Below are 26,328 nucleotides of genomic sequence, written 5' to 3' on the forward strand. Positions count from 1 at the left end.
ATCATGTCAGGTATGATGGCTCTGTTTGCTACCTCCAGGCTAAGGGCTGTTGTGGTGACTGTATTACCGCCACAACGGCAGTCACAAGTCCTGACCGCAGTCAAATTCCCTGCGACCGTTTTTCACGGTAATCCGATCCAAAACTGTGCAAATGAATGACACTGATGGGTAGTCGACCAAACTTCATAACAGCCCTCGTTAATGGCCTGGTTTCCCGATAGCGCTGGAATTTAGGTTGGACTGTTTTAGCGGTGCATCCAGTGCTTCATTTGAGCTGTGTCCTGCCGGAACAGGATCCAGCTCCTCTGTTTTTGACTGTTTCGTTCCGGAACCCATTTGGCCTGATACGGTAGGCCTGCCTCTCCTGGCATGAAAAGCTATTTTCACTAACACTTTATTTGACACTCGGTGTCGTAACACGGTCATAACATGTCATCACAGCTGATATACAGTACCAGTCAAAAGTTAGGACACGCCTACTAGTTGACACGCCTACTAGTTTGGACACGCCTACTAGTTTGGACACACCTACTCATTCCAGGGTTTTTCTTTGTTTTCTACATTGTAGAATAATAATGAAGCAAAACTATGAAATAACATATGGAACCATGTAGTAACCAAAAAAGTGTTAAAGAAGTCTAAATATATTTTAAATTTGAGATTCTTCAAAGTACCCTTTACCTTGATGACAGCTTTGCACACTCTTTGCATTCTCTCAGCCAGCTTCATGAGGTAGTCACCTGGAGTGCATTTCAATTACCAGGTGTGCCTTAAAAGGTAATTTGTGTAATTTTTTTCCTTTTAAATAAAAAATAAAAAAATCTCCCCAATTTCATGATATTCAATTGGTAGTTAGTCGTCTCATCGCTGCAACTCCCGTACCTACTCAGGAGAAACACTGTTCACCTGGCAACCGTGTCAACGTGCACTGCGCCCGGCCTGCCACAGGAGTCGCTAGTGCGCAATAGGACAAGGATATCCCCAGACGACGCTGGGACACTTTTGCTGTTGCGGCCGGCTGTGACAGAGCCTGGACTCGAACCCAGAATCTCTAGTGGCACAGGTGCGATGCAGTGCCTTAGATCACTGCCCCACTCGAGAGCCCATCTTTCCTTCTTAATGCGTTTGAGCCAATCAGTTGTGTTGTGACAAGGTAGGGGTGGTATACAGAAGTTAGCCCTATTTGGTTAAAGTCCATATTATGCCAAGAACAGCTCAAATAAGCAAAAAGAAACGACAGTCCATCATTACTTTAAGACATGAAGATCAGTCAATCCGGAAAATTGTGCAGTGCAGTCGCAACAACCATCAAGCGCTATGATGAAACTGGCTCTCATGAGGACCGCCACAGGAAAGGAAGACCCAGAGTTACCTCTGCTGCAGAGGCTTAGTTAGAGTTACCAGCCTCAGAAATTGCAGCCCAAATAAATGCTTCAGAGTTCAAGTAACAGACGCATCTCAACATCAACTGTTCAGAGGAGACTGCATGAATCAGGCCTCCATGGTCAAATTGCTGCAAAGAAACCACTACTAAAGTACACCAATAATAAGAAGAGACTTGCTTGGGCCAAGAAACACAAGCAATGGACATTAGACCGGTGGAAAACTGTCCTTTGGTCTGATGAGTCCAAATTAGATTTTTGGTTCCAACCGCCATGTCTTTGTGAGACGTGGTGTGGGTGAACGGATGATCTCCGCGTGTGTATTTCCCACTGTGAAGCATGGAGGAGGAGGTGTTATGGTGTGGGGGTGCTTTACTGGTGACACTGTCTGTGATTTATTTAGAATTCAAGGCACACTTAACCAACATGGCTACCACAGAATTCTGCAGCGATACGCTTCCCATCTGATTTCCGCTGAGTGGGACTATCATTTGTTTCTCAACAGGACAATGACCCAACACACCTCCAGGCTGTGTAAGGGATATTTGACCAAGAAGGATAAGCTGGTTGATAGAATGCCAAGAGTGTGGAAAGCTGTCAAGGTGGCTACTTTGAAGAATCCAAAATATATTTTGATTTGTTTAACACTTTTTTGGTTACTACATGATTCCATATGTATTATTTCATAGTTTTGATGTCTTCACTATTATTCTTCAATGTAGAAAATAGTCAAATTTTAAAATAAAAAAATACAAACTTGAATGAGTAGGTGTCCAAATGTTTGACTGGTACTGTTGCTCCACATTGATCTGGTACTTCCTGTATATAGCTCCACATTGATCTGGTACTTCCTGTATATAGCTCCACATTGATCTGGTACTCCCTGTATATAGCTCCACATTGATCTGGTACTCCCTGTATATAGCTCCACATTGATCTGGTACTTCCTGTATATAGCTCCACATTGATCTGGTACTTCCTGTATATAGCTCCACATTGATCTGGTACTTCCTGTATATAGCTCCACATTGATCTGGTACTGGTACTCCCTGTATATAGCTCCACATTGATCTGGTGCTCCCTGTATATAGCTCCACATTGATCTGAGGCTCCCTGTATATAGCTCCACATTGATCTGGTGCTCCCTGTATATCTGTATACTGTATACTTCTGGCCCTTCTTTGGACACTGTGTTAACAACCCTCCAGGCAAGCTTCAATGCCATACAACTCTCCTTCCGTGGCCTCCAATTGTTCTTAAATACAAGTAAAACTAAATGCATGCTCTTCAACCGATCGCTACCTGTACCTACCCGCCTGTCCAACATTACTACTCTGGACGGCTCTGACTTAGAATACGTGGACAACTACAAATACTTAGGTGTCTGGTTAGACTGTAAACTCTCCTTCCAGACCCATATCAAACATCTCCAATCCAAAGTTAAATCTAGAATTGGCTTCCTATTTCGCAACAAAGCATCCTTCACTCATGCTGCCAAACATACCCTTGTAAAACTGACCATTCCTACCAATCCTCGACTTTGGCGATGTCATTTACAAAATAGCCTCCAATACCCTACTCAACAAATTGGATGCAGTATCACAGTGCAATCCGTTTTGTCACCAAAGCCCCATATACTACCCACCATTGCGACCTGTACGCTCTCGTTGGCTGGCCCTCGCTTCATACTCGTCGCCAAACCCACTGGCTCCATGTCATCTACAAGACCCTGCTAGGTAAAGTCCCCCCTTATCTCAGCTCGCTGGTCACCATTGCATCTCCCACCTGTAGCACACGCTCCAGCAGGTATATCTCTCTAGTCACCCCCAAAACCAATTCTTTCTTTGGCCGCCTCTCCTTCAAGTTCTCTGCTGCCAATGACTGGAACGAACTACAAAAATCTCTGAAACTGGAAACACTTATCTCCCTCACTAGCTTTAAGCACCAACTGTCAGAGCAGCTCACAGATTACTGCACCTGTACATAGCCCACCTATAATTTAGCCCAAACAACTACCTCTTTCCCTACTGTATTTTATTTATTTAGCTCCTTTGCACCCCATTATTTGTATTTCTACTTTGCACATTCTTCCACTGCAAATCTACCATTCCAGTGTTTTACTTGCTATATTGTATTTACTTTGCCACCATGGCCTTTTTGCCTTTACCTCCCTTATCTCACCTCATTTGCTCACATCGTATATAGACTTGTTTATACTGTATTATTGACTGTATGTTTGTTTTACTCCATGTGTAACTCTGTGTCGAACTGCTTTGCTTTATCTTGGCCAGGTCGCAATTGTAAATGAGAACTTGTTCTCAACTTGCCTACCTGGTTAAATAAAGGTGAAATAAAAAAATAAATAAAATATAGCTCCACATTGATCTGGTACTGGTACTCCCTGTATATAGCTCCACATTGATCTGGTACTGGTACTCCCTGTATATAGCTCCACATTGATCTGGTACTGGTACTCCCTGTATATAGCTCCACATTGATCTGGTACTGGTACTCCCTGTATATAGCTCCACATTGATCTGGTACTCCCTGTATATAGCTCCACATTGATCTGGTACTCCCTGTATATAGCTCCACATTAATCTGGTACTCCCTGTATATAGCTCCACATTGATCTGGTACTCCCTGTATATAGCTCCACATTGATCTGGTACTGGTACTCCCTGTATATAGCTCCACATTGATCTGGTACTTCCTGTATATAGCTCCACATTGATCTGGTACTGGTACTCCCTGTATATAGCTCCACATTGATCTGGTACTCCCTGTATATAGCTCCACATTGATATGGTACTGGTACTGCCTGTATATAGCTCCACATTGATCTGGTACTGTTACTCCCTGTATATAGCTAGTTGTATTTGGCGCATGTGATAAATAAGATTTGATTTGAGAGAGGCACAGAGCTAGCAGCTGTAGGCTATTAAGGAGTGGAGGCTGGGTGTGTGTGTGTGTGTGTGTGTGTGTGTGTGTGTGTGTGTGTGAGAGAGAGATTGTATGGTCAATCCAGCTTCTGCAGTGTCCATACAGCTTCTACAGTAACGTGGCCTCCGCAAAAGTTAAGAGCATCTATACCTATTGTGCTTCGGGGGAGTTCCTCCTAAAACGCACCATTCAGGGCTAATCTCCTTAGCCAGCCAGAGCCAGCTAATGACAAGCAACTGGCTAAACGAAAGAGTACCTTACTACTACTGAGATGTTGGACTCCAATTCCCGTGTGCATGACATAGGAGCTCAGCCAAGATGGCATCAAGTGAAAAGGCGATTTCCCACATGCATCTCCATTTCAACCTTTTGATTATATATATATATTTGTTGTGGTTTTGCGAACTTGTCCCGCAACTGCGTCCACTTCTTGTGGCAAGCTTGCGTTTCCATAGATACTGTTAAGAGGTCAACCAAAAACATCGGAGAAGCCATGGGGGAAATATCCGAATCTCTTCATTGCCCCCCTCCAGCAAAATTAGCCTACATTTGTGCTTCCCACTATATCGAGATTAAAAATCGGAGTATAATGCTTGTATAGATGCCAACCCCAATACATGTCATGTCATCAATCAACTGCATTACAGTTAAAAACAACTTTACTACCACCACACCACCGATTTCTGTATGCTAGCTATGCTAACAGCTGATACAAACGGGAGTTAGCAGTCACTTCTTCTAAATCCCGAAAAGGGTCACCTTCTAAATGTTATGCAGCAAAAACAGCCAAATATATCAAAATCGGACTTTGGTAACCCCATTGTGGGCCATTTCTTTAAATTAATTGTTTTACATCAATCATCACGGATATCCACATTGTTACATTTCCTGAATGTGCGCCAATCCACGGTCGATGTTCCTTTGACCTCCTCCGCATTAATCCCTATTTACCTCCCCGATCTCTTTCCAGGAGTTCAAACTCATTTTCGTGTTAAAAAAAAGAAGAAAAACCCTACACGAGATATAGAAATCTGTTTATTTATGGAAACTTGTTCAGATGAGGCCTTTAGTCAAAGTTCTCCCGTGTTTGTTGCGAAGGAAATTGTTAAGGAAATGTGTTTGTATAGGATGTACCGGTCCCACCTACCGTCAAAACAATCATGTTGATGCGGGGCGCACGGCATCTCCGTTAAGGAGCGTTGATTTGGCAACAAGCATCTGAAGGCTCTGCAATTGCATCACACACTCTGTACGGCGCCTCCCGCTCCACATTACCAGATCAAGCATAACGCCATGTGGTTATTGCCCTACGGTACATTTGACTTAGTCTTCACAATCCACGCGCCACATAACAACAAAAGGAATCGCGTTACACATGAGTAATTCTAAGGTGGTTTACTAACTGGTAGACAAAACAACACACAAGTTAAATACATCTAAAGCATGCGACACTGCACACTAGTCCGGCTGGTGATTTGCAGCAGTGCGGATTCCCTCCCAATTAATTTAATTGGCTTCTGCCGGAACACATAAATTTTTTACGCAACCGTTGAGCACAACGCGTAAATCACTAAAAGTCTATTTTATGGTCATTGTGGAATCTGTGGTGACCGTACAGCATTTGACTGATACGGCCTCAGTAGAAGTCAGGACATTCATACTTCTTGCGCTTAGCAGAGCTGTTGTCAATGAAGTGAGTTTGTGTTTATACAAGAATTAGTAGTACCAGATTAATGTGGAGCTATATACAGGAAGTACCAGTACCAGATCAATGTGGGGCTATATACAGGAAGTACCAGATCAATGTGGAGCTATATACAGGGAGTACCAGATTAATGTGGAGCTATATACAGGGAGTACCAGATCAATGTGGAGCTATATACAGGGAGTACCAGTACCAGATCAATGTGGAGCTATATACAGGAAGTACCAGATCAATGTGGAGCTATATACAGGGAATACCAGATCAATGTGGAGCTATATACAGGGAGTACCAGATCAATGTGGAGCTATATACAGGGAATACCAGATCAATGTGGAGCTATATACAGGGAGTACCAGTACCAGATCAATGTGGAGCTATATACAGGAAGTATCAGATCAATGTGCAGAGGTACAAGGTATTTGAGGTAGATACAGTATGTACATGAAGGCAGGGTAAAGTGACTAGACATCAGGATAGATAATAATAAGGTATTTGAGGTAGATATGTACATGAAGGCAGGGTAAAGTGACTAGGCATCAGGATAGATAATAATAAGCTATTTAAGGTAGATATGTACATGGAAGGCAGGGTAACGTGACTAGGCATCAGGATAGATAATAATAAGCTATTTAAGGTAGATATGTACATGGAAGGCAGGGTAACGTGACTAGGTATTAGTCAAATAAAGAACAGTAAATGATGTTTGTGTGTACAGTGCATTCGGAAAGTTTTCAGACCCCTTGACTTTTGTTTTACGTTACAGCCTTATTCTAAGATGAGAGATGTTTACCTTATTTCATCCATCAATCTACACACAATACCCCATAATGACATCACAATACCCCATCATGGGATGGCAGATATCCTTGTGGTTAGAGCGTTGGACTAGTAACCGAAAGGTTGCAAGATCGAATCCCCGAGCTGACAAGGAAAAAATCTGTTGTTCTGCCCCCTGAACAAGGCAGTTATAACCCACTGTTCCTAGGCTGTCATTGAAAATAAGAATTTGTTCTAAACTGACTTGCCTAGTTAAATAAAGGTTAAATAAAAATATTGACATCACAATACACCATAATGACAAAGCGATAACATTTTTGAAATGTTTACAAATGTATTACAAATATAAAACAAATACCTTATTTACATAAGTATTCAGGCCCTTTGCTTTGAGCTCAGGTTCATCCTGTTTCCATTAATCATCCTTGAGATGTTTCTACAACTTGATTGGAGTCCACCTGTGGTCAATTCAATTGACTGGACATGATTTGGAAAGGCACACACCTGTCTATATAAGGTCCCACAGTTGACTGTGCATGTCAGAGCAAAAACAAGGCCATGAGGTTGAAGGAATTGTCCGTAGAGCTCCGGGACAGGATTGTGTCGAGGCCCAGATTAGGGGAAGGGTACTAAAACATTTCTGCAGCATTGAAGGTCCCCAAGAACACAGTGGCCTCCATCATTCTTAAATGGATGAAGTTTGGAACCACCAAAGCCTCTTCCTAGAGCTGGCCGCCCGGTCAAACTGAGCAATTGGAGGAGAAGGGCCTTGGTCAGGGAGGTGACCAAGAACCCAATGGTCACTCTGACAGAGCTCTAGAGTTACTCTGTGGAGATGGGAGAAATTTCCAGAAGGACAACCATCTCTGCAGAACTCTACCAATCAGGCCTTTATGGTAGAGTGGTCAGATGGATGCCACTCCTCAGTAAAAGGCACACAACAGCCCACTTGGAGTTGGCCAAAAGGCATCTTAAAGAAACAAGATTCTCTGGTCTGATGAAACCAAGATTGAACTATTTTTCACAATGCCAAGTGTCACGTCTGGAGGAAACCTGGCACCAATCCTACGGTGAAGCATGGTGGTGGCAGCATTTTGCTGTGGGCGTGTTTTTCAGCGGCAGGGACAGGGAGACTAGTCAGGATCGAGGAAAAGATGAACGGAGCAAAGTACAAAGAGATCCTTGATGAAAATCTGCTCAGGACTTCAGACTGGGGTGAAGGTTCACCTTCCAAAAGGATAACGACCCTAAGCACACAGCCAAGACAACACAGGAGTGACTTCAGGACAAGTCTCTGAATGTCCTTGAGTGGCCCAACCAGAACCCGGACTTGAGTCCGATCGAGCACTCTCTGGAGAGACCTGAAAATAGCTGAGCAACGACGCTTCCCATCCAACCTTACAGAGGATTGAGAGGATCTGCAGAGAAGAATGGGAGAAACTCCCCAAGTACAGGTGTGCCAAGCTTGTAGCGTCATACCCAAGAAGACGTGAGGCTGTAATCGCTGCCAAAGGTGCTTCAACAAAGTACTGAGTAAAGGGTCTGAATATTTATCTAAATGTGATATTTCAGTTTTATTTGAACACGTGCAAAAAATTATAACTTTTTTTTAATTTTTCTTTATGGGGTATTGTGTGTAGATTAATGACGGGGGGGGGGAACAAATGAATAATTTTAGAATAAATTTGTAACGTAACAAAATGTGTAAAAAGTTAAGGGGTCTGAATACTTTCCGAATGCACCGTATATAGTCTGGTGAGTGTGTATAAGTCAGTGCAGATAGTCTGTGTAACCATTAATTCACTATTTAGTAGTTTTATGGCTTCTGGGTAGAAGCTGTCTCGAAGCCTGTTGGTTCAAAAGCCAATGCTCTGGTACAGTTTGCTGGTTGGTAGGACAGATTTTTTTGGGGGGGGCCTTCCTCTGTCTGACACTGCCTGACATAGAGGTTGTTTAACACTGGTTGTGCCTGTGGGGGCCAATTTAGTTTTACCATTATGAATATGCCCCTTTCACAAATTTAAATCTAGTGCTGAAACCTGAAAAGGGTTATTCACGAGGTGGTTCACAAGGTAACGCTGTAAGTAGGTCACGAGGTCACGCTGTAAGTAGTTCACGAGGTAACGCTGTAAGTAGTTCACGAGGTCACGCTGTAAGTAGGTCACGAGGTAACGCTGTAAGTAGTTCACGAGGTCACGCTGTAAGTAGTTCACGAGGTCACGCTGTAAGTAGGTCACGAGGTCACGCTGTAAGTAGGTCACGAGGTCACGCTGTAAGTAGTTCACGAGGTAACGCTGTAAGTAGTTCACGAGGTAACGCTGTAAGTAGGTCACGAGGTCACGCTGTAAGTAGTTCACGAGGTAACGCTGTAAGTAGGTCACGAGGTCACGCTGTAAGTAGTTCACGAGGTCACGCTGTAAGTAGGTCACGAGGTAACGCTGTAAGTAGTTCACGAGGTAACGGTGTAGTAGTTCACGAGGTGGTTCACGAGGTCACGCTGTAAGTAGTTCACGAGGTGGTTCACGAGGTCACGCTGTAAGTAGGTCACGAGGTAACGCTGTAAGTAGTTCACGAGGTAACGGTGTAGTAGTTCACGAGGTGGTTCACGAGGTCACGCTGTAAGTAGTTCACGAGGTGGTTCACGAGGTCACGCTGTAAGTAGTTCACGAGGTAACCCTGTAAGTAGTTCACGAGGTAACGCTGTAAGTAGTTCACGAGGTAACGCTGTAAGTAGTTCACGAGGTAACGCTGTAAGTAGTTCACGAGGTCACGCTGTAAGTAGTTCACGAGGTAACGCTGTAAGTAGTTCACGAGGTCACGCTGTAAGTAGTTCACGAGGTAACGCTGTAAGTAGTTCACGAGGTGGTTCACGAGGTAACGCTGTAAGTAGTTCACGAGGTAACGCTGTAAGTAGTTCACGAGGTCACGCTGTAAGTAGGTCACGAGGTCACGCTGTAAGTAGTTCACGAGGTAACGCTGTAAGTATTTCACGAGGTAACGCTGTAAGTAGTTCACGAGGTGGTTCACGAGGTAACGCTGTAAGTAGTTCACGAGGTCACGCTGTAAGTAGGTCACGAGGTAACGGTGTAGTAGTTCACGAGGTAACGGTGTAGTAGTTCACGAGGTAACGCTGTAAGTAGTTCACGAGGTAACGCTGTAAGTAGTTCACGAGGTAACGCTGTAAGTAGTTCACGAGGTAACCCTGTAAGTAGTTCACGAGGTAACGCTGTAAGTAGTTCACGAGGTAACGCTGTAAGTAGTTCACGAGGTAACGCTGTAAGTAGTTCACGAGGTAACCCTGTAAGTAGTTCACGAGGTAACGCTGTAAGTAGTTCACGAGGTAACCCTGTAAGTAGTTCACGAGGTAACGCTGTAAGTAGTTCACGAGGTAACCCTGTAAGTAGTTCACGAGGTAACGCTGTAAGTAGTTCACGAGGTAACGCTGTAAGTAGTTCACGAGGTAACGCTGTAAGTAGTTCACGAGGTAACGCTGTAAGTAGGTCACGAGGTCACGCTGTAAGTAGTTCACGAGGTAACGCTGTAAGTAGTTCACGAGGTAACGCTGTAGTCAGTGTTGTTTATCACTTAAAAAATAGAGACAAAGAAAAATCACTGTCTGTTGGAAAACTAAACGCTTGCCTACATTTTATTATTCATTTTTATATTTCTGCTTTTTCTATGAGTATTAGGTCCGTGGCTATTTTGTGAGATTGTTTTTTACACAAAGTTCATAACCAGCAGTAAATATCTTTCTGAAAATTATTTTGAGAATCCTTGATTAGGTTTACTAAAGCAATGTGCCATGAACAATATTTGCATGAATGCATTTGACTACACATTGAGCTGTCTATCTCTGTGTTGGTGACAGCTTCTTTAGTATGACAGACAGAGAGAGAGAAATAAACCCACTGCTGGTTGGGTGCTGCTCAGGGACATTTCTCTCTCCCTCCCTTCCTCCCTCCCTCTCTTTGTGGCGTCTTTGTCAGAAAGAACAATCTGAAAAATGGCAAAGGAAAATATATTTTTTAAAAAGAGCAGTGGCAAGCAGCCGCCATTATTATATAAGGGTGATAAAAAGACGCAGTGCCATTATCATCAAGGACACCATTATCATCAAGGACACCATTATCATCAAGGACTCCATTACCCTGGAAACCATTTATTCATCATCATCATCATCATCATGTCCTGTCTGCCTCCTGCTCCCCCGCTGTCATCGTCATCATCATCATCATCATCATCATCATCATCATCATTACCATCAGCCACTGCCATTACAGTCATCATCATTAGGCTTGGTAATCATCCAGCAGGCAGAGTTTCTAGCAGAGCAGGGACAGACAAGCTCAATAAAAGGCTGTATCAGACTCCCACCCTGCTCACAGTCTCTCTCTGCCTGGCTGGGAGAAGGAGGTTTATCTCCCATTCCTCACTGCTGCTGGGTTTAGTTCAGAGAGAGATAAGGCCAGAAAGAAGGAGAGAGACTTAGGGAGAAGAAAAACACTAAAGAGGCCTAGCCACGACTAGGTCAGAGAAGGCTGCTTCTTCACAGACCGAGATAAAGGGAGTGAAAAGGAGACGGAGAGCGAAGGACTTAGAGAGGGAGAGAACAGAGGCCTAGCCAAACTGTTCTTTCTTCTTGTTTTTGGGGGGAGGCCTACTGCAACAGAGGCATCTTATTTATCTTTCACCCCTTATTATTTGGATAAATACTGCAAACAGCATAGCGGTAATACAAGCTGCCAGCACTGTGAGTATGAAACACTATCTACGTAGAGCTGTGAATGATTATTTGCTAGAACAGAGATTGTATTTGCCTTTCTGAATTGGTTTGATTCCAACTGAATGCATTCTAGTCTGACCTCGGAGATGAAGCCAGATACCTTCTGAATGTATTCTAGTCTGACCTCGGAGATGAAGCCAGATACCTTCTGAATGTATTCTAGTCTGACCTCGGAGATGAAGCCAGATACCTTCTGAATGTATTCTAGTCTGACCTCGGAGATGAAGCCAGATACCTTCTGAATGTATTCTAGTCTGACCTCGGAGATGGAGCCAGATACCTTCTGAATGTATTCTAGTCTGACCTCGGAGATGAAGCCAGATACCTTCTGAATGTATTCTAGTCTGACCTCGGAGATGAAGCCAGATACCTTCTGAATGTATTCTAGTCTGACCTCGGAGATGAAGCCAGATACCTTCTGAATGTATTCTAGTCTGACCTCGGAGATGGAGCCAGATACCTTCTGAATGTATTCTAGTCTGACCTCGGAGATGGAGCCAGATACCTTCTGAATGTATTCTAGTCTGACCTCGGAGATGAAGCTAGATACCTTCTTGTGAACACTGAAATGTTCTTTGGAGTCTAGGGCATGCAGTCTTAGCCAGGATTCGAAAGACACTGTTTCACAGTAGGGCTTTTAAATTGTTCTGTTGAGGGTTTAATCAAATGCAGGTCTGTCAGATTTACCTCCGTCCCAAATGGCACCCTTTTCCCCTATATAGTGCACTACTTTATAACCAGAGCCCTATGGGCCCTAATCAAAAGTAGTGCACTACTTTAACCAGAGCCCTATGGGCCCTAATCAAAAGTAGTGTACTACTTTAACCAGAGCCCTATGGGCCCTAATCAAAAGTAGTGCACTACTTTAACCAGAGCCCTATGGGCCCTAATCAAAAGTGGTGCACTATAAAGGGAATAGGGTGCCAGTTGGGATGCATTCTTGTCTGTTTAGTCTGACCTGTCTAACACTGTCTAAGTATTGTCAGCACATCTGCTATGGGTTATTGGGTTTGGAGGTTAGGCTATTTCACTCTTGATAGGAGATAGGGATGTAAATGTTTAAACGAAATTGGGATCCTTAAACGTTAAGAAAAAAAATCCCTAACCAAAAGAAAAACGTGTTTTTTTTTGGTCGATGCAGGAAGTTAACTGCTTAGTGGGTCAATTTCCACAACAAAGAGCGTTGAAGCACGAGGCTCAACTGCTCTACTGATTTGGTGCCCTGGTTCTACCACAGTTCTGGCCAGACGTAGTACAGCTGCGACCGGAAGTTACCTTTTCGTAGCAGGTTAGAATAATTAACGTGGAAGGTAGGAGACTTAGGTTAGGAAAATGGTTAAGGTTAGCTAAAATGCTTTCCTAACCTGCTACAAAACAACAAAAAAAAATTTAAAGACCTGCCTATACTGTGCCCCTCGCCTCTCTCTCTCTGTCGCTCGCTATGAAATATGTGATTGTTTGTGTTCTCGGAATTACTGCAACTAATCCGTCTCTTCCGTTCCAAAAATACTGAATCTTAGGAGTCGAATCTTGCCACTCACCAATGGGAGTTGACGTACAAGGAGTCAAGGAAATAATTATTTTGGAGTTGGGAAAATGGCAGAGAAAGGCTAGCAACAGCAGTGAAGTCCTGTATGGCAATATTTTGAGAAGTTAAATGAGAAGGACATGCAAACTTTGCGAGGTGGGGTACAGTAAAGGGTAGTACAGGTGCCGTGCTTAACCATCTGACACCCAGACCCGATGCTTGTTGATGCATTGGGAATTTTTCTTATTGACAGTTTAAAAAGGATCCATTTGTCACATCCAATGATTTATACATACACTAGATATGCCTGATATGGGGCACTGTTTTGAAGCCACCTTGCCTCCATCTTGTGGTGCGGCAGGTAGCCTAGTGGTTAGAGCGTTGGACTAGTAACCGAAACGAATCGAATCCCCCCCAAGTTCGAATCCCCGAGCTGACAAGGTAAAAATCTGTTGTTCTGCCCCTGAACTAGGCTGTCATTTGAAATTAACAATTTGTTGTTAACTGACTTGCCTAGTTAAATAAATAAAGGTAAATAATCTTGGCTCGCCCTCACCATTGTGTTGAAGCCACTGTGCCTCCATCTTGGCTCTCCCTCACCATTGTGTTGAAGCCACTGTGCCTCCATCTTGGCTCTCCCTCACCATTGTGTTGAAGCCACTGTGCCTCCATCTTGGCTCTCCCTCACCATTGTGTTGAAGCCACTGTGCCTCCATCTTGGCTCTTCACCATTGTGTTGAAGCCACTGTGCCTCCATCTTGGCTCGCCTTCACCATTGTGTTGAAGCCACTGTGCCTCCATCTTGGCTCGCCCTCACCATTGTGTTGAAGCCACTGTGCCTCCATCTTGGCTCGCCTTCACCATTGTGTTGAAGCCACTGTGCCTCCATCTTGGCTCGCCCTCACCATTGTGTTGAAGCCACTGTGCCTCCATCTTGGCTCGCCCTCACCATTGTGTTGAAGCCACTGTGCCTCCATCTTGGCTCTCCCTCACCATTGTGTTGAAGCCACTGTGCCTCCATCTTGGCTCTCCCTCACCAGTGTAAAAAAAGATTTAGGAAGAAATAGAAATGCATTTAATGTCTACATTTTGTTTTTGCCACATGTTATTCTATTACAGACATAAACATGAGTTAAACATTTTCCTTAAAATGTAATTTTTTATAGATTACTAATGCGACTGTCTACAATTGTTATACTTTTTTAAATGTTTGTCATTTTTAACTGAAACACTGTAGAAGTCCATTAGTTCCGATGCAGGACTGCTCCTACTGGGGAGTTCCAACATGGCCGACCGGTGGATTCAAAGCCTCTCAATGGCCAAAACATAGCAACGTCAATCCGGGGTTTATATCCATCAATGGCCAAAACATAGCATCGTCAATCCAGGGTTTATATCCATCATTGGTTCCATCCCTAATAGGAGAAAGAGGATTGCTTGTTATTGTTGGCCCACAGAATAGAAAGGATAGCTTTTTTAAAACGTGCATTCTGTGTTCACATGGGAGATCCATTGTTGAATATAACAATTGTTTAAATGTAGAATGTTTTTTTTTTTTAATAAATAAAATAATAATAAATAATAAAAATGAAAGGCCCCCCCCCCCCCACAAAAAGTAAATATGAAGGGGGGAAAAGTATGTCGCCCCTTACTGTAGAGACTCGTCTTTCACCTCCCCTCCTGTGGTGTAGATGGGTTCTCCGTCTAACGTGTCTCCACCTCTCCTCCTGTTGTGTAGATGGGTTCTCAGTCTGTAACGTGTCTCTCCTCCTGTTGTGTAGATGGGTTCTCAGTCTGTAACGTGTCTCTCCTCCTGTGGTGTAGATGGGTTCTCAGTCTGTAACGTGTCTCTCCTCCTGTTGTGTAGATGGGTTCTCAGTCTGTAACGTGTCTCTCCTCCTGTTGTGTAGATGGGTTCTCAGTCTGTAACGTGTCTCTCCTCCTGTTGTGTAGATGGGTTCTCAGTCTAACGTGTCTCTCCTCCTGTTGTGTAGATGGGTTCTCAGTCTGTAACGTGTCTCTCCTCCTGTTGTGTAGATGGGTTCTCAGTCTGTAACGTGTCTCCACCTCCCCTCCTGTGGTGTAGATGGGTTCTCAGTCTGTAACGTGTCTCTCCTCCTGTTGTGTAGATGGGTTCTCAGTCTGTAACGTGTCTCCACCTCCCCTCCTGTTGTGTAGATGGGTTCTCAGTCTGTAACGTGTCTCTCCTCCTGTTGTGTAGATGGGTTCTCAGTCTGTAACGTGTCTCCACCTCTCCTCCTGTTGTGTAGATGGGTTCTCAGTCTGTAACGTGTCTCTCCTCCTGTTGTGTAGATGGGTTCTCAGTCTGTAGCGTGTCTCTCCTCCTGTTGTGTAGATGGGTTCTCAGTCTGTAACGTGTCTCTCCTCCTGTTGTGTAGATGGGTTCTCAGTCTGTAACGTGTCTCTCCTCCTGTTGTGTAGATGGGTTCTCAGTCTGTAACGTGTCTCTCCTCTTGTTGTGTAGATGGGTTCTCAGTCTGTAACGTGTCTCTCCTCCTGTTGTGTAGATGGGTTCTCAGTCTGTAACGTGTCTCTCCTCCTGTTGTGTAGATGGGTTCTCAGTCTGTAACGTGTCTCCACCTCTCCTCCTGTTGTGTAGATGGGTTCTCAGTCTGTAACGTGTCTCTCCTCCTGTTGTGTAGATGGGTTCTCAGTCTGTAACGTGTCTCCACCTCTCCTCCTGTTGTGTAGATGGGTTCTCAGTCTGTAACGTGTCTCTCCTCTTGTTGTGTAGATGGGTTCTCAGTCTGTAACGTGTCTCTCCTCCTGTTGTGTAGATGGGTTCTCAGTCTGTAACGTGTCTCTCCTCCTGTTGTGTAGATGGGTTCTCAGTCTGTAACGTGTCTCCACCTCTCCTCCTGTTGTGTAGATGGGTTCTCAGTCTGTAACGTGTCTCTCCTCTTGTTGTGTAGATGGGTTCTCAGTCTGTAGCGTGTCTCTCCTCCTGTGGTGTAGATGGGTTCTCAGTCTGTAACGTGTCTCTCCTCCTGTTGTGTAGATGGGTTCTCAGTCTGTAACGTGTCTCTCCTCTTGTTGTGTAGATGGGTTCTCAGTCTGTAACGTGTCTCTCCTCCTGTTGTGTAGATGGGTTCTCAGTCTGTAACGTGTCTCTCCTCCTGTTGTGTAGATGGGTTCTCAGTCTGTAACGTGTCTCCACCTCTCCTCCTGTTGTGTAGATGGGTTCTCAGTCTGTAACGTGTCTCCCCTCCTGTTGTGTAGATGGGTTCTCAGTCTGTAACGTGTCTCTCCTCCTGTTGTGTAGATGGGTTCTCAGTCTGTAACGTGTCTCTCCTCCTGTTGTGTAGATGGGTACTCAGTCTGTAACGTGTCTCCACCTCCCCTCCTGTTGTGTAGATGGGTTCTCAGTCTGTAACGTGTCTCCACCTCTCCTCCTGTTGTGTAGATGGGTACTCAGTCTGTAACGTGTCTCCACCTCCCCTCCTGTTGTGTAGATGGGTTCTCAGTCTGTAACGTGTCTCTCCTCTTGTTGTGTAGATGGGTTCTCAGTCTGTAACGTGTCTCTCCTCCTGTTGTGTAGATGGGTTCTCAGTCTGTAGCGTGTCTCTCCTCCTGTGGTGTAGATGGGTTCTCAGTCTGTAACGTGTCTCTCCTCCTGTTGTGTAGATGGGTTCTCAGTCTGTAACGTGTCTCTCCTCCTGTTGTGTAGATGGGTTCTCAGTCTGTAACGTGTCTCCACCTCCCCTCCTGTTGTGTAGATGGGTTCTCAGTCTGTAACGTGTCTCTCCTCCTGTTGTGTAGATGGGTTCTCAGTCTGTAACGTGTCTCCCCTCCTGTTGTGTAGATGGGTTCTCAGTCTGTAACGTGTCTCTCCTCCTGTTGTGTAGATGGGTTCTCAGTCTGTAACGTGTCTCCACCTCTCCTCCTGTTGTGTAGATGGGTTCTCAGTCTGTAACGTGTCTCTCCTCCTGTTGTGTAGATGGGTTCTCAGTCTGTAACGTGTCTCTCCTCCTGTTGTGTAGATGGGTTCTCAGTCTGTAACGTGTCTCTCCTCCTGTGGTGTAGATGGGTTCTCAGTCTAACGTGTCTCTCCTCCTGTTGTGTAAATCAAATCAAGTGTATTTATATAGCCCTTCGTACATCAGCTGATATCTCAAAGTGCTGTACAGAAACCCAGCCTAAAACCCCAAACAGCAAGCAATGCAGGTGTAGAAGCACGGTGGCTAGGAAAAACTCCCTAGAAAGGCCAAAACCTAGGAAGAAACCTAGAGAGGAACCAGGCTATGTGGGGTGGCCAGTCCTCTTCTGGCTGTGCCGGGTGGAGATTATAACAGAACATGGCCAAGATGTTCAAATGTTCATAAATTACCAGCATGGTCCAATAACAATAAGGCAGAACAGTTGAAACTGGAGCAGCAGCACGGCCAGGTGGACTGGGGACAGCAAGGAGTCATCATGTCAGGTAGTCCTGAGGCATGGTCCTAGGGCACAGGTCATCCGAGAGAGAGAAAGAAAGAGAGAATTAGAGAGAGCACACTTAAATTCACACAGGACACCGAATAGGACAGGAGAAGTACTCCAGATATAACAAACTGACCCTAGCCCCCGACACAAACTACTGCAGCATAAATACTGGAGGCTGAGACAGGAGGGGTCAGGAGACACTGGGGCCCCATCTGAGGATACCCCCGGACAGGGCCAAACAGGAAGGATATAACCCCACCCACTTTGCCAAAGCACAGCCCCCACACCACTAGAGGGATATCTTCAACCACCAACTTACCATCCTGAGACAAGGCCGAGTATAGCCCACAAAGATCTCTGCCACGGCACAACCCAAGGGGGGCGCCAACCCAGACAGGAAGATCACATCAGTGACTCAACCCACTCAGGTGACGCACCCCTCCCAGGGGCGGTATGAAAGAGCCCCAGTAAGCCAGTGACTCAGCCCCTGTAATAGGGTTAGAGGCAGAGAATCCCAGTGGAAAGAGGGGAACCGGCCAGGCAGAGACAGCAAGGGCGGTTCGTTGCTCCAGAGCCTTTCCGTTCACCTTCACACTCCTGGGCCAGACTACACTCAATCATATGACCCACTGAAGAGATGAGTCTTCAGTAAAGACTTAAAGGTTGAGACCGAGTTTGCGTCTCTTACATGGGTAGGCAGACCATTCCATAAAAATGGAGCTATAGGAGAAAGCCCTGTCTCCAGCTGTTTGCTTAGAAATTTTAGGGGCAATTAGGAGGCCTGCGTCTTGTGACCGTAGCGTACGTGTAGGTATGTACGGCAGGACCAAATCAGAGAGATAGGTAGGAGCAAGCCCATGTAATGCTTAGTTTAGTTAGCAGTAAAACCTTGAAATCAGCCCTTGCCTTGACAGGAAGCCAGTGTAGGGAGGCTAGCACTGGAGTAATATGATCAAATTTCTGGGTTCTAGTCAGGATTCTAGCAGCCGTATTTAGCACTAACTGAAGTTTATTTAGTGCTTTATCCGGGTAGCCGGAAAGTAGAGCATTGCAGTAGTCTAACCTAGAAGTGACAAAAGCATGGATACATTTTTCTGCATCATTTTTGGACAGAAAGTTTCTGATTTTTGCAATGTTACGTAGATGGAAAAAAGCTGTCCTTGAAATGGTCTTGATATGTTCTTCAAAAGAGAGATCAGGGTCCAGAGTAACGCCGAGGTCCTTCACAGTTTTATTTGAGACGACTGTACAACCATTAAGATTAATTGTCAGATTCAACAGAAGATCTCTTTGTTTCTTGGGCCCTAGAACAAGCATCTCTGTTTTGTCCGAGTTTAAAAGTAGAAAGTTTGCAGCCATCCACTTCCTTATGTCTGAAACACAGGCTTCTAGCGAGGGCAATTTTGGGGCTTCATCATGTTTCATTGAAATGTACAGCTGTGTGTCATCCGCATAGCAGTGAAAGTTAACATTATGTTTTCGAATGACATCCCCAAGAGGTAAAATATATAGTGAAAACAATAGTGGTCCTAAAACGGAACCTTGAGGAACACCGAAATTTACAGTTGATTTGTCAGAGGACAAACCATTCAGAGAGACAAACTGATATCTTTCTGACAGATAAGATCTAAACCAGGCCAGAACTTGTCCGTGTAGACCAATTTGGGTTTCCAATCTCTCCAAAAGAATGTGGTGATCGATGGTATCAAAAGCAGCACTAAGGTCTAGGAGCACGAGGACAGATGCAGAACCTCGGTCTGTTGCCATGAACCTGATGGGTTCTCAGTCTGTAACGTGTCTCTCCTCCTGTTGTGTAGATGGGTTCTCAGTCTGAAACGTGTCTCTCCTCCTGTTGTGTAGATGGGTTCTCAGTCTGTAACTTGTCTACTTAACCCTGTGACTGTGAGGATTCATCATAACAGCTTTTTTATCTGCCTTTCAGACTCTGTAGCGGCTGAGATCGGCTTCTCTGTGTACCCTCTGGGGGATGAGGAAGAGAGTTGTGCATTCAGCCGTCTCAGTATGGAGAGTGACGCAGATGAGCCCCGCACCGCCACCGAGAGCTGCAGGGACCAGGAGGATGGTCCAACCTCCCAGCCCGACCTCGAGCCCCCCTTCCCCCCCTACCTGTCCTGCCGGGGCTGTGGTCTGGATCTGGTGGGACCCTACTGCCACCGCTGCTGCAAGGGAGGAGGAGGAGGAGGAGGGGGGGGATTCAGCGGCGCGTTCGGTGGCTTCCGCTCCGGTTCGCGGTCACAAGCGGACGATAGCGAGGAAGGAGGGGACGTAACGGACGACAACTCCATAATGGGTGACGACGGTCCCAACTCCAAGCTCCACTCCTGCCAGTTGTGTGGGTTCTCCTCACGCTATGCCAATCACGTCAAGAGGCACATGAAGACTCACAACGGGGAGAAGCCGTACCACTGTCCCCTGTGTACCTACGCCTCGGCCCAGCTGGTCAACCTGCAGAGACACCTGAGGATTCACACTGGGGAGAAACCATACAGGTGTGACTGCTGCTCCTTCGCCTGCAGTTCCCTAGGCAACCTGAAGAGGCATCAGAGGATGCATGTGGCTGGACAGCCGGGACAGGGGGCGGGACAGGAAGCAGTGAGACCTGCCTGCGGATCTCCTATTGATCCCTCTACTGTTGGTCCTCCTGCTAATGGCCCTCCTGCTGTTGGTCCTCCTGCTAGTGGTCCTCCTGCTGTTGGCCCTCCTGCTAGTGGGCATGGTCTTAAGAGGAAGGAGGAGCCCAGTGCTTCAGCTGAAGGTATTTTTCAATTACACAGAGAAAATATAAAACACAACAGTTTAAAATATTTCACTGAGTTAGTTCATAGAGGGAAATCAGTCAATGTAAATAAATTCATTAGGTTCCTAATCTATGGATTTCACACGACTGGGGATACAGATATGCATCTGTTGGTCACAGATAAAAAGTAAGGCTGTGGATCAGAGAACCAGTCAATATCTGGTGTGATCACCATTTGCCTCATGCAGTGACACATCTTCACATAGAGTTGATCAGACTCTTGATTGTGGAATGTTGTCTCACTCCTCTTCAATGGCTCTGCGCAGTTGCTGGATACTGGCGGGAACTGGAACAGGCTTCCGTACACATCAATCCAGAGCATCCCAAACATGCTCAATGGGTGACATGTCTGGTGAGTATGCAGGCCATGGAAGAACTGGGACATTTTCAGCTTCCAGGAAGTGTGTACAGAACTTTGCTTAATGGGGCCGTGCGTTATCATACTGAAACATGAGGTGATGGCGGCGGACGAGTGGCACTACAACGGGCCTCAGGAATTCGTCACGGCATCTCTGTGCATTCAAATGGCCATCGATAAAATGCAGTTGTGTTCGTTGTCCGTAGCTTATACCTGCTGCTCATACCATAACCCCACAATGAGGCTTTTCACAACACTAACATCAGCAAACCGCTCGCCCACATGACGCCATCTGCCCGGTAGAGTTAAAACCATGATTCCTCCATCAAGAGCACACTGTTCCAGCGTGCCAGTGGCCATCGAAGGTGAGCATTTTGTCCACTGAAGTCTGTTACGAGGCCAAACTGCATTCAGGTCAAGACCCCTGGTGAGGAAGAATAGCACGCAGATGAGCTTCCCTGAGACGGTTTCTGACAGTTTGTGCAAACCCACAGTTTCATCAGCTGTCCAGGTGGCTGGTCTCAGACGATCCCGCAGGTGATGAAGCTAGATGTGGAGGTCCTGGGCTGGCGTGGTTACACGCGGTCTGCGGTTCTGAGGCCGGTTGGACGTACTGCCAAATCCTCTAAAACGACGGAGGCGGCTTATGGTAGAGAAATGAACATTAAATTCTCTGGCGGGCATTTCTGCAATTAGTATGACAAACTGCACATTTTGTAATGATCATGCTGATCAGCTTCGTGACACCTGCCACACCTGTCAGGTGGATGGATTATCTTGGCGAAGGCTCACTAACAGGGATGTCAACAAATGTGTGCACAACATTTGAGAGAAATAAGCTTTTTTTGTGTTGTGTGGAACATTTCTGGGATCTTTTATGTCAGCTCATGAAACACGTGAACTAAAGATTTAGGCCTGTTCTTCAGTTTCACCATTTGGAATACTTTAAAGATGTGTTCATGTATATTTTCATACAATTACACAATTACACTATTTTTTTAAATTGTCCATTTAAAATAACATCAAATTGATCAGAAACACAGTGTAGACATTGTTAAACCTTTTACGGCTGCTGTCCCTGTACAGGGATCAACATCAGCGGAAATTGTGTGTGTGAGTGACAACTAATAGTACTCGATACAACTCAAACTTTCATTAAAACACACATGCAGGGTACTCAATTAAAGCTACACTCGTTGTGAATCTAGCCAACGTGTCAGATTTTTTAAATGCTTTTCGGCGAAAGCATGAGAAGCTATTATCTGATAGCATGCAACACCCCAATATACCTGAAGGGGACGTAAACAAAAGAATTAGCGTAGCCGGCGCTACACAAAACGCAGAAATAAAATATAAAACATTCATTACCTTTGACGAGCTTCTTTGTTGGCACACCTATATGTCCCATAAACATCACAATTGGGTCTTTTTTTCTATTAAATCCGTCCATTTATGAAGCCCGTCTGATCCATGGAAAAGCACCAAAACGCAACGTCAATTTTTTAAAATTAAAAAAGTTACCTATAAACTTTGACAAAACACTTCAAACTACTTTTGTAATCCAACTTTAGGTATTAGTAAACGTTAATAATCGATCAAATTGATCACGGGGCGATCTGTATTCAATAGCAGCACGTTTTGAAATCATGGGCCACATTCTCTCTTTTATAACTTCCTCTGGTGTACTCGACGACAGGAAGTGCCTATTCCTCATTTTACCAAGGATAAATTTAAAATCAATTGACAGTACTGGCGACATCGTGTGGAAGCTGTAGGAATTGTAAACTGGGCCCTATCTATTTTCCATAGACAATACAGAGACTGGCGGAGGGATATTTTTTTGTTTGTTTTTTGTGAACAGTTTTCCTTGGGATTTTTCCTGCTAAACACGTTCTGTTATAGTCACAGACATGATTTAACCAGTTTTATAAACTTCAGAGTGTTTTCTATCCACACATACTATATTCCTGGCATGAGTAGCAGGACGTTGAAATGTTGCACGATTTTTAACAAAAAGCTGCAAAAATTCGCAGCCTCTTTAAGGTTCTAAATGACTATTGTTTCTGGAAACGGCAGATTTAAAAAAAAAAATAAAATTAATATCTACATAGACGTACAGAGGCCCATTATCAGCAACCATCACTCCTGTGTTCCAATGGCACGTTGTGTTAGCTAATCCAAGTTTATCATTTTAAAAGGCTAATTGATCATTAGAAAACCCCTTTGCAATTGTGTTAGCACGGCTGAAAACTGCCAGCATCCCGGAGTTGCCTCTTCACTGTTGACGTTGAGACTGGACAGAGGAACTCTACCTAGAAGGCCAGCATCCCGGAGTCGCCTCTTCACTGTTGACATTGAGACTGGACAGAGGAACTCTACCTAGAAGGCCAGCATCCCGGAGTCGCCTCTTCACTGTTGACGTTGAGACTGGACAGAGGAACTCTACCTAGAAGGCCAGCATCCCGGAGTCGCCTCTTCACTGTTGACGTTGAGACTGGACAGAGGAACTCTGCCTAGAAGGCCAGCATCCCGGAGTCGTCTCTTCACTGTTGACGTCGAGACTGGTGTTTTGCGGGTACTATTTAATGAAGCTGCCAGTCTGAGGTGCAGTTAATTGCAGATTTCTGAGGCTGGTAAACTCTTAACTAATCCTCTGCAGCAGAGGTAACTCTGGGTCTTCCTTTCCTGTGGCGGTCCTCAGAGCCAGTTTCATCTTACCACTTGAAGAGACGTTCTTAGTCTTCCGCATTGACAGACCTTCATGTCTTAAAATAATGATGGACTGTTGTTTCTCTTTGCTTGTTTGAGCTGTTCTTGCCATAACATGGACTTGGTCATTTACCAAATAGGGCTATCTTCTGTATACCACCCCTACCATGTCACAACACAACTTAATGCTTTTGAGCCAATCAGATGGAAAGAAATGAACTTTTAACAAGGCACACCTGTTAATTAAAATGCATTCCAGGTGACTCTCTCATGAAGCTGGTTGAGAGAATGCAAAGCTGTCATCAAGGCAAAGGGTGGCTACTTTGAAGAATCTCATAAAATATATTTAGATTTTGTCTTACACTTTGAGGGGGGTGGGGGGGGGGTTATTTCATCATTTATGTCTTCACTATTATTCTACAATGTAGAAAATAGTAAAACTAAACCAAAACCCTGTGTGTGTGATGACTAATTTGGCCCACCTCTGCTCTGATTTCAGAAGTGGTGAGGTCTGATCTAAACCTCCACAACAGAGACTACCTGCCACGCTACAGCAGACTAAGGTTACAACCACCACTGGAGCAACAGCCCCCAAGACTTCTTGAGGGGCCTGGACTTGGGACTAGGGTCGGGGCTGGGACTTTAGGAAGGTGTTTGACTGGGTCTAGGTCTGGAGTCAGACCTGTGGTGGGAGTGAAGTCAGAGGAGACACACAGAGACTCTCTCCTTCCTCTGCTCTTCCCCTTTACCTGTCGTCTCTGTGGTACCCCCCTGGAGGACGAGGACGGTTCCACTGCACAGATCTGTGCCAAATGCACCCTGGACATGCTGACCAAGGAGTCATCTGGCCCCAACAGCCCCGGAGAGCGTGGGGACAAGGTCTACACCTGCAGTGCCTGTCCCTTCCTCACCCACTACCCCAACCACCTGGCGCGACACATGAAGACACACAGCGGAGAGAAGCCGTACAAGTGCCCTCAGTGCGACTACGCCTCCGCCCACTTCGACAACCTGAAACGCCATCACCGCGTGCACACGGGCGAGAAGCCGTACAAGTGCCACCTGTGTGACTACGCCTGTGGGAACCTGGCTAACTTAAAACGTCACCAGCGGGTCCACTCGGGCGCCAAGCCGTTCCAGTGCGCGGTGTGTAGCTACAGCTGTAACCAGAGTATGAATCTGAAGAGACACATGCTGAGACACACGGGAGAGAAGCCTTATAAGTGCCAGCAGTGTGGATACACCACGGGACACTGGGACAACTACAAACGACACCAGAAGAAACATGGCCTCGCCACCGACGGCTGGGTCAAAGTTCAGATGTCCGGCGGGGGTGAGGAAGAGGGGGGTGAGGAAGAGGATGAGGAAGAAAGGGTGGCGGGACAGCCGCAGAGGAAAGAGGAAGAGGCGGTGATGCAGTATATGTCCAGATAGGAGAGGAACAGAGCTGTACCACAGAACATGGGAAATGACAGCTAAAACTACCAGCAAAATCCTAGATTTTTTTGTTTGTTGTTTTTGTCAATGATAACTCTGCAGCTGCTATGTAGAATCATGCACAATTCTAGAACATGGTGATTATTAGTGGACATGTTTGATTAGAATCATGCACAATTCTAGAACATGGTGATTATTAGTGGACATGTTTGATTAGAATCATGCACAATTCTAGAACATGGTGATTATTAGTGGACATGTTTGATTAGAATCATGCACAATTCTAGAACATGGTGATTATTAGTGGACATGTTTGATGCCTTTTGGACAGAAAGGAGGGTGAAGGAAGGTTGCTGCTGTGTTGCCAGATGAATGGACTGGGATGAGGGTTCTACTTTAACGTCCGTAACTAAATGCTGCCTGCATTGTCCACCATATGCTGTTCTTTCCCCCCCCAACGCATACCAACAGTGCCGTATATATCCTAACTTCATTTACATTATGCCTTACAACCCACATTTCAGTTGTTCTATTAACTAGGTATGCATCTCTGCTATTCCATCTCCTCTATAGTCTCCTCTAACCAGTCTGCTATTCCATCTCCTCTATAGTCTCCTCTAACCAGTCTGCTATTCCATCTCCTCTATAGTCTCCTCTAACCAGTCTGCTATTCCATCTCCTCTATAGTCTCCTCTAACCAGTCTGCTATTCCATCTCCTCTATAGTCTCCTCTAACCAGTCTGCTATTCCATCTCCTCTATAGTCTCCTCTAACCAGTCTGCTATTCCATCTCCTCTATAGTCTCCTCTAACCAGTCTGCTATTCCATCTCCTCTATAGTCTCCTCTAACCAGTCTGCTATTCCATCTCCTCTATAGTCTCCTCTAACCAGTCTGCTATTCCATCTCCTCTATAGTCTCCTCTAACCAGTCTGCTATTCCATCTCCTCTATAGTCTCCTCTAACCAGTCTGCTATTCCATCTCCTCTATAGTCTCCTCTAACTAGTCTGCTATTCCATCTCCTCTATAGTCTCCACTTACCAGTCTGCTATTCCATCTCCTCTATAGTCTCCTCTAACCAGTCTGCTATTCCATCTCCTCTAACCAGTCTGCTATTCCAACTCCTCTAACCAGTCTGCTATTCCATCTCCTCTAACCAGTCTGCTATTCCATCTCCTCTATAGTCTCCTCTAACCAGTCTGCTATTCCATCTCCTCTAACCAGTCTGCTATTCCATCTCCTCTAACCAGTCTGCTATTCCATCTCCTCTATACTCTCCACCTACCAGTCTGCTATTCCATCTCCTCTATACTCTCCACCTACCAGTCTGCTATTCCATCTCCTCTAACCAGTCTGCTATTCCATCTCCTCTATAGTCTCCACTTCATCCTCCATAGCTTATATCTTCCTCAACCCCCCCTCAACCCCCCCCCCTCTCCCCATAAC

The 26,328-nt window shown here is 45.2% G+C and overlaps 1 protein-coding gene across 2 annotated transcripts in view; it reads left to right on the top strand.

Annotated features, from left to right (window-relative positions):
• Positions 1–26,107, top strand: part of LOC110529263 (zinc finger protein 513) — a 31,196-nt gene extending 5,089 nt beyond the window's left edge. Inside the window, exons 4-5 of one of the 2 annotated variants that reach the window (XM_021611377.3) lie at positions 19,504–20,337; positions 23,946–26,107. In XM_021611377.3, coding sequence (XP_021467052.3) covers positions 19,504–20,337; positions 23,946–24,880 — 1,769 coding nt within the window. In that variant the 3' untranslated portion in view covers positions 24,881–26,107. Of the gene's footprint in view, positions 1–19,503; positions 20,338–20,546; positions 20,732–23,945 lie in introns of those variants that run through there. The other variant, XM_090242425.1, reaches the window with a different exon arrangement.
• Positions 26,108–26,328: the final 221 nt, after the last annotated feature.

The sequence above is a fragment of the Oncorhynchus mykiss genome, chromosome 8, assembly GCF_057628025.1.
Source record: "Oncorhynchus mykiss isolate SJ-2025 chromosome 8, ASM5762802v1, whole genome shotgun sequence".
Classification (NCBI taxonomy): Eukaryota; Metazoa; Chordata; class Actinopteri; order Salmoniformes; family Salmonidae; genus Oncorhynchus; species Oncorhynchus mykiss.